General features: G+C 59.9%; 1 protein-coding gene across 6 annotated transcripts in view; it reads right to left on the bottom strand.

The window, feature by feature from the left end:
- Positions 1-416: 416 nt before the first annotated feature.
- Positions 417-7,079, bottom strand: part of CRYAA (crystallin alpha A) — a 32,251-nt gene continuing 25,588 nt past the window's right edge. Inside the window, exons 5-9 of one of the 6 annotated variants that reach the window (XM_081067398.1) lie at positions 6,664-6,855; positions 4,654-6,300; positions 3,753-4,033; positions 2,444-2,566; positions 417-1,215 (exon numbers count right to left, since the gene is read on the bottom strand). In XM_081067398.1, coding sequence (XP_080923524.1) covers positions 1,006-1,215; positions 2,444-2,566; positions 3,753-3,941 — 522 coding nt within the window. In that variant the 5' untranslated portion in view covers positions 3,942-4,033; positions 4,654-6,300; positions 6,664-6,855 and the 3' untranslated portion in view covers positions 417-1,005. Of the gene's footprint in view, positions 1,216-2,443; positions 2,567-3,421; positions 3,509-3,752; positions 4,034-4,653; positions 6,856-7,079 lie in introns of all 6 variants that reach the window. The other 5 variants (XM_081067400.1, XM_081067396.1, XM_081067395.1 and 2 more) reach the window with 5 other exon arrangements.

Here is a 7,079-nt window from a genome sequence, read left to right as displayed (position 1 = left end):
GCTCTGAACACACTGCATGTCCATTTCTCGTTCCGTAGGCACCGATGGGGCAGGACCCTTAACGGGCAGCCCAAGGGGGAGAAGACCCCCACGGAGGCCGGGTCAGGAGGCCAAGCCGCGCCTGGCACCCCAGTCCCCACTGGGCTGGAGGAGGGGGCCCGGTGGTCTCCTGCACGTCCCCACCCTCTTTCCTCCTCTCTCCATCCCCCCAAAACCCTCCCCTTCCTGCAAAGCCTGGTCAAGGGAGGCACTTGGGACTGGGGACACAGAAGTGACCCAGTCACTTAGAGATGGGACAGGAGCAGGCAGACCTTAGTGCCCTGCCCCCTTGCAGCCCAACATGAGCCACGTCACCCCTTCTGCACTGCTCTCCAGATGTCTCCGATGGAGACAGCACGGCCACCAGACAGCACGTTGCTTGTGTCACCTGCTCTTTATTGACTGCCACGGACTGCATTCTCATGGGTGACCAGACGCCCCAAGAGTGACACTACAGAGAGGAAAGTGGAGGGAGGGTGGTCTGAGAGAAGCAGGCCGCCAACGGCCGGAGCACATGGAGCCTCGTCAGGGTGCCACACACACGTGGGCAGGCATGCGCTCAGCCCTGAGACAGGCGCCCACGGCAGGGCCAGAGGCACCGGGCTGGCCTCGACACCCAGGGGTCACCCAGGGCTGGCTCAGTGGGCGTGTTCTTCTTCTGACCTCACACTCAGCTAACCCCAGGCTGCATCCCCCGGAGCACGAGACTGTTGTCTCGACAAGTTGGGGTGGCTGTCACTCCCACCAGCTGGCTGGTGTCGGGGTTCGGGTCACCCTGAGGTCACAGCACCTCGGGCTGAGGTCCCGAGCCCTCCAGGCTACTCTCTCAACCCTCACTCCCTCGGAGAAGAAGAAAAGGAAATGAAAAGGCAGAAAGCAAAGGAAGACGAATGCCCCACTTTCTCGGGGACCCCACGGATAGGTTGCAGGGGCAGCAGCGGGTGGCAGCCAAGGCTGGGGCCGAGCTTAGGACAAGGGTGCAGAGCTGGGCTTCTCCTCCCGAGACACGGGGATGTCTCGCTCGCTGTGGCCGGTATCCACACCGGACGGGACCTTGGGGCCAGAGAAGGTCAGCATGCCATCGGCAGACAGGGAGCAGGAGAGCGCCGACTGGTCCACGTTGGAAGGCAGGCGGTAGCGGCGATGAAACTCACGGGAGATGTAGCCGTGGTTGTCCTGGGCAGGGCGGGGGAGGGCGCTGTCAGAGACACACAGCCGCGCTGGCCCCACAAGGAGAAGGGCCACGATGCCCTCCCAGGGTGGTGAGGGCAGGAGGGCTGGGCCTGTCAGGGCTCCTGCCGAGGTTTCCCAGCGGGCCTCCCCCCTCTGCCTCCCTGCACAGCCGCCCTGGCCTGCCTGGGGCCACTCTGCCATGCAGTTGGCTCTTCCGTCTAATTTCACTCTGAAATCTCGTGAATGCTGCTGTTCCTGGCCCTGGGTCAGGGTTACTCTTTAACTGTGACCCCACAGACCACTCAGGCTTCAGTGAGGGTCCCTGCGGTCCATCTAAGGGGGTCAGAAGCCACACCTGAGCCCAAGAGCTCACACTTCTCCTGGAAGGTCCACTCTAGATTCAGCCCCTGGGCCAATCCTCTCCTTGTCCAGGAAGGGCCAAGATGGGGGGAGTGTCTGGGCTGAGTGGGCTAAAGCATCACGTGGCCTCTGTGTCTGCAGCTGCCTGGGTGGCAGGGCACAGGCACAGAGCTGGAGCCCCCCACCCCCACGCCACACCCGTGACTCCTCCAACCATTGAAGAAAGGCCTGGTGTCTGGCCACGGCCACAAAACTTCAGACTCTGCCAACACCGCACCCTTAGTCCCGTGGCCCATCCCATCACACGGGGACATCACACGCCGGCCGCCAGCCACGGGCTCTCCCCGGCTCTGCCTGACACCTGCCTCCACCAGCTCCAGTGCCCCGGCTCCCTCACAATCGCCGCCTGCCTTGTCCCAGCTGTGGTACCCTGAGCCTGGCCGTGCCACCTGCCAACTCGAGATAATGGGCCGCTGGTCGCAAAGGACCACTGAGAGGTGAATGTGTCAACACACCCAAAGTGTTTGGAGTGTCCATAAATGCCAGCTACACTGTCGTCACAGCCCACCCTCCAAAGCTGGACTCATGTGACAACCGGTGTGGGATTGGAGCTTGCCACCTGGTGCTCGGCGTTTCCAGGGCTCATCCCTAATCCCACCCGTCGCGCAGGTCATCTAGACGAGCGAGGGACAGCCCCAGCCATTCCCCATGCCGCCAGGCGGCCAGAGAGCTCAGGAGCGGCCTCCCTGTCGGTGGAAGGCAGCTACACTTAGGTGGACGTGGTGTCCATTCCAGGAGAAGCGCCTGGATCCGTCGGTGACCAGCGTCCTTCTCACTGGCTGAAGGGCCCGGGAAGGCGGCCGGCCCTCACCTGCCGCTCGTTATGCTTGCCGTGGATTTCCACGGAGTCCTCCAGCACCTTCACCGTCAGGTCCTCTGGAGAGAAGTGCTTCACGTCCAGGAAAATGACAAACTTGTCACGGTCGGATCGGACCTGAAACCCAGACACTCGTGTGGGTCTCCCGGAGCCATGGCTCAGGGCCTGAGGGAGCTGGCTGTGGTCCCTGCGGGGCTGACCAGAGTGCCCGTGTGGAGCACAGAAACTGAACAGAACCTGTGGTCTCTGCTCACACCTCTCCTTCACACACCCCGGGGACAGAGTCCCAGGGACCCTTGACTGAGGGCTGTGTGGACACTCAGCTGACAACCAGAACCTGGGGCTTCAAGGCAGTGGTGTCTGTTGATGCCTGGTTGGTGATGGTTTGACTGGCTGGTTATAAGTTAGGTGACTGGCTGTAGGTTGGTTGGCTCATTAGGCGTTGGTTACAGATTGGCTAGTTGGTTAGCGTTGGTTGACTGCTTGTTTATAGGGTGGCTCGTTGGTTAGGGGCTGGCTGGCCGGCTGCTGGACCTAGTTGGACTAAGCCCGCTGCCCTCGCTTCCCTTCATCTCTCCATCAACAGCCAGGCTGGCTGTGCCTGCATTGCACAGGAAGTGCTTTCCCACGCCTCTCCTCACTTCACTTGCTCCGAAACCGTTCGTTTAGGCCCTCTTGGCCCCTGGAGGGGATTGGCGTTGTGTCAGCTCTGGCCAGGCCTGTTTGTAGGCAGTGGGAACGACGTAGGCCCTCCAGAACTCTGGGCCTGGGGTCAGTCTCAGCGCAGGGAGGAAAGGCTGGAGGCTCCCGTTGCCTTCCCTTTGGCCTGGCCTTGGGCACCTGGGCAGACGTGGGACCCTCCACTCTCTGCAGCTCAGGGCAGAGGCTCTCCTCTGGGGACCTCGGGCAGCAAGCCCCCCACCCGCGCTTCTGCTGGAAGGGAAGGGGGACGGCTGTGGATACACAGCTCACGCCTGTTATTGAACTTGCCTTGGTGGGGTTGCTCTTGGGGCTTCCAGGATGTGGTTGGTGCTTTACAAACCACATATCGGTCATGAGCTGATAGGAGGAAAAGACAGCAGTCGGGCTCTGGCGGACTCCCTCCCCGACCCCTCCCCTGATGCGCGGGAGGGCTCTGCGTGGAGTTGGGAATGGTTGGGGTGAGGGGAGAGTGGTCCCGTGCTGTCACCATCTGCTCCATGAAATGAGATGAGAGCCCAGAGCATGGGGTGCCGCTCTGCCCTCAGAAAGCCTGCTGGCCCTCCAGCCACGCTTGGCCCTGTCTCTCACCAGTCGGCCTTACCTCGGAGATGCCAGAGTCCAGCACGGTGCGGAAGAGGGACTGGCGGTAGTGGGGGCTGATGGTGGACGTCAGGAAGGGCAGCAGGTCGTACTCAAAGAGGCCCTCGCCGAAAAACTGGTCAAACAGCCGGCTGGGGTAGAAGGGGCCCAGCGTGCGTCTGAACCAGGGGTGCTGGATGGCAATGTCCATGGTGGTGCTGCAGGGAGCCGGGCTGGCAGTGACTCAGGCGGGGCCTCTGGGCAGCGGGCTGGGCAGCTGGGGAGCTGAGGTGTGGGCCCTGCCTATATACGCCAAGGGCAGAATGCAGGCATTAGGGGATTCATCCGGAAAGCGTGCGCTCATGAGGGAGGCTGCCCAGTCAGCAGAAACGTGGCCAGGGCTGAGCGCCCGCCACTCCCACCCCAAGCACTGACCGGCACAGAGCGATGGACGCCAGAAGGACGGCATCCCCAAGGACCATCCCTCTGCATGGCTCTGTCCCCACTCGCCTAGGGGACGGTGAAGACTCATGCCCCAGATGCTGTGTGCAGGGATGGGGTCAGCTTTCTGCCGATGTGGTCTTATGTGACCCCACGGTCTCCCAACCAGTGGGCACTCCACTCACACCACAGGCGAGGAAACTGAGGCACAGAGGCTGGGCAAGTAGACCCCAAACCTCACAGCTATTAGGTGAGGGTGCACTGTTCTTCAGAACAGCATTGCCTCTATTACTTTTTCTGATAGTAAAAATTCTACGTATTTGTAAAAATCCCGGCAAAGACAGACGATACTAAGCAATAAAAAGCACCCATCATTTCAGGACCTGGGTCCCGGTTGCAGGGTCTGTGTGTGTCCAGACAAGCAGGCAGGTTTGGTTTTACAAGCACGGAACCCGCCCCCTGGGCTCTCCCTGTGAGCTCACCTGGCGTTGTCCCTCCTGGGCATGATGACAGCATGGTTCTTTAACCAGGCGCCCCTGTGGGACCTGCGACTCATCCAAGTGGTCACTGCTGTAAGCAAGGCCTGGCTCCTTCTCGGCTCCTCTCTCTGGGGCCCTGTCCAGTTATTGCTCGGCACGTATTCCCAGAGCGGACCTGCCACCCACCAGTTTTTAGGCTTTTGATGTTTTCCAGTAGCTTGGCCTCCGGGCAGCAGTGTACTTACACCCACCCACAGCGTCGGAAATGCCTGTTCGCACACCCCTAAAACAAGCTAGCTTCTTTTTAATGCACAATCCAGACAGTGAGAAGTTCCTTGTTCATCCTCGTACCTCCCCAGTGCATACCAGGTTTGTGGAATACGTGTACCCTCACAGCACCCAGGGGTCTTTGCACATTCATCTCCAGCCCCTGGACTTGGCTGGTCAGGAAAGAACACATTTATCTGGTATGTAAGCAAAATTTTATGTGACACATCTAAGATGGAATCGGTGTTAAAAGTGGGAATTTCAGAGTGTCCCTGACACACCTCCTCCCTAACCAGTGGTGCTTGGTAGCAAAGCCTCCCTCCTGCCTTTCTGAGCACCTACTGTGTGACTGGCACAGGCCAGGTGGTAAAGGGCCCTGGAAAACCTGGAAATGCCACCCTAGATGGCAGGTCGCAATGTCCTCCAGTTCATAGACCAGGAAAGTGGGGTTAGGACGTTTAACCCATGTGCCCAGGTCACTAGGCTTGGAGGAGGGGAGCAGGCTCCCAGGCTGGGGGTCAGCATGGGAGCAGCGGTGCGGGCTGCATGGTGGCTCGTCGCAGCCGGGCTGCCGGCTCCTGGGCTGGGTCCTCGGTGGAGAGGGTCCTGCAGGGCCAGGCATGTGACCAGCGCTGGGCAGAGCCACCCTGGAGCTCGAGACAGAAGGAAAGTCGGTGGTGCTGATCCTGTCTTTATTTTGATGTTTTGTTCATCGCAGATTTTTTTTTGCATTTGTTTTGATTTTTAAAAACATTGCATTAAGAGATGATTTAGCCTGATGACTGCATATGTCTGGTGTCCCCTGACATTTGGCACTGAGGGGAGTGCCTTGTTCTCCTCACCCTACACCTGGCCCCCATGAGGTCATTCAAACAGGCTGGGACCGCAGGCAGGGACCAAGGCTGAGGTGCCAACCTGGGGCTGGGCACAACATCGTCCTATGGGCTGACGGCTCGGGGGCCGAGGGTCTGCCGACGTCCGTCAGGCATGCACGGTGCGCAGGCTCTCACCCGCAGCCCTTTCACGCCCGCCCCCTCGTGGGTTTGGGACTCCATGTGCTGTGGGCTGGCAGGCACCTGCCACAGAGCTGGCCAAGCCTGCAGGGGCGGCCTCAGAGCGAGCCGCAGTGAGAGAGGCCGCACAGTGAACCGTGAGACCCGGATGAGGGGAGCGGATGGCCGCAGAGCCCTTGGCTGCCATTCAAACTGAGATGTATTCACTTGCAGTTTGGAGCTCAGAAATCTACACTGGGTCTCACTGGGCTCAAATTGAGGGGTCGTCAGGCTGGTTCCTTCTGGGGGTCCCAGGGGAAAATCCATTTCTGCCTCTTCTAGCTTCCGGGAGCTTCCTGCGTCCCTCGACTCTCGCGTTCCCTTCCTCCGCCTTCAAAGGCAGCAAAGGTGAGTGGAGTCTCTGTCGCATCATGTCCCTCTGGCTGTCCCCCTCCTGCCTCCCTCTACAAGCAGCCTGTGATTGTTGGGCCGAGCCGCACAACCCAGGACCTTCTCGCCCTCTTAAGTTCCACTATGTTAAGGAACCTGTTGTCCCCATTGCCACATAAGGAAACACACTCTCAGATTCTAGAATTGGGACACGGGAGGCTGTTATTCCTCAGGCCACAGGGAGGGGCCCTCCCTCGTGACACCTGGTAATTGGAGGGACCTTCAGCTTCCAGAAATGCCAGCTAGTCGTAACCAATAGCAGCTCACATTGCTCAAATGCATGACCTCATTCAGGTCAACTTACATCTCAGCCAGTTGTCCGAGGCCACCCCATCTCATCTCCGGGTTTGCTGACCTCTCCTGTAGGCCACACTGTAGGTCACTTTGCCCCAGAGGGTGCTGCATTGAAAAATGTCTTCCTTCACGGGTCGATCCTGGTAGCGTCCCGCTACGCGCCACACACTGAAGCGGTCCCTGCTTCTGTGGAGCTGACGTTCTAGCGGGTAGAGACAAAATGTGCCACAACAGGTGGCAAGGAGCACGTCAGAAAACAGATGCAGGATGGGGAGTGGCGGGGCCACAGAAGCCGGAACCAGCCTCCGCACAGCCAGCCCCCCCCAGCCTGGATTCTGGGAACACAAGGCCCTTTAGCTCGGGGCCTGCGTTCCTCCTTGAAGTCACCTTGAAGACGCCACTTCAAAGCCACAACTGTACCAAAGG

The sequence above is a fragment of the Rhinolophus hipposideros genome (assembly GCF_964194185.1).
Source record: "Rhinolophus hipposideros genome assembly, chromosome: 2".
NCBI classification, from domain to species: Eukaryota; Metazoa; Chordata; class Mammalia; order Chiroptera; family Rhinolophidae; genus Rhinolophus; species Rhinolophus hipposideros.
This window is presented reverse-complemented; position numbering and strand designations above follow the sequence as displayed.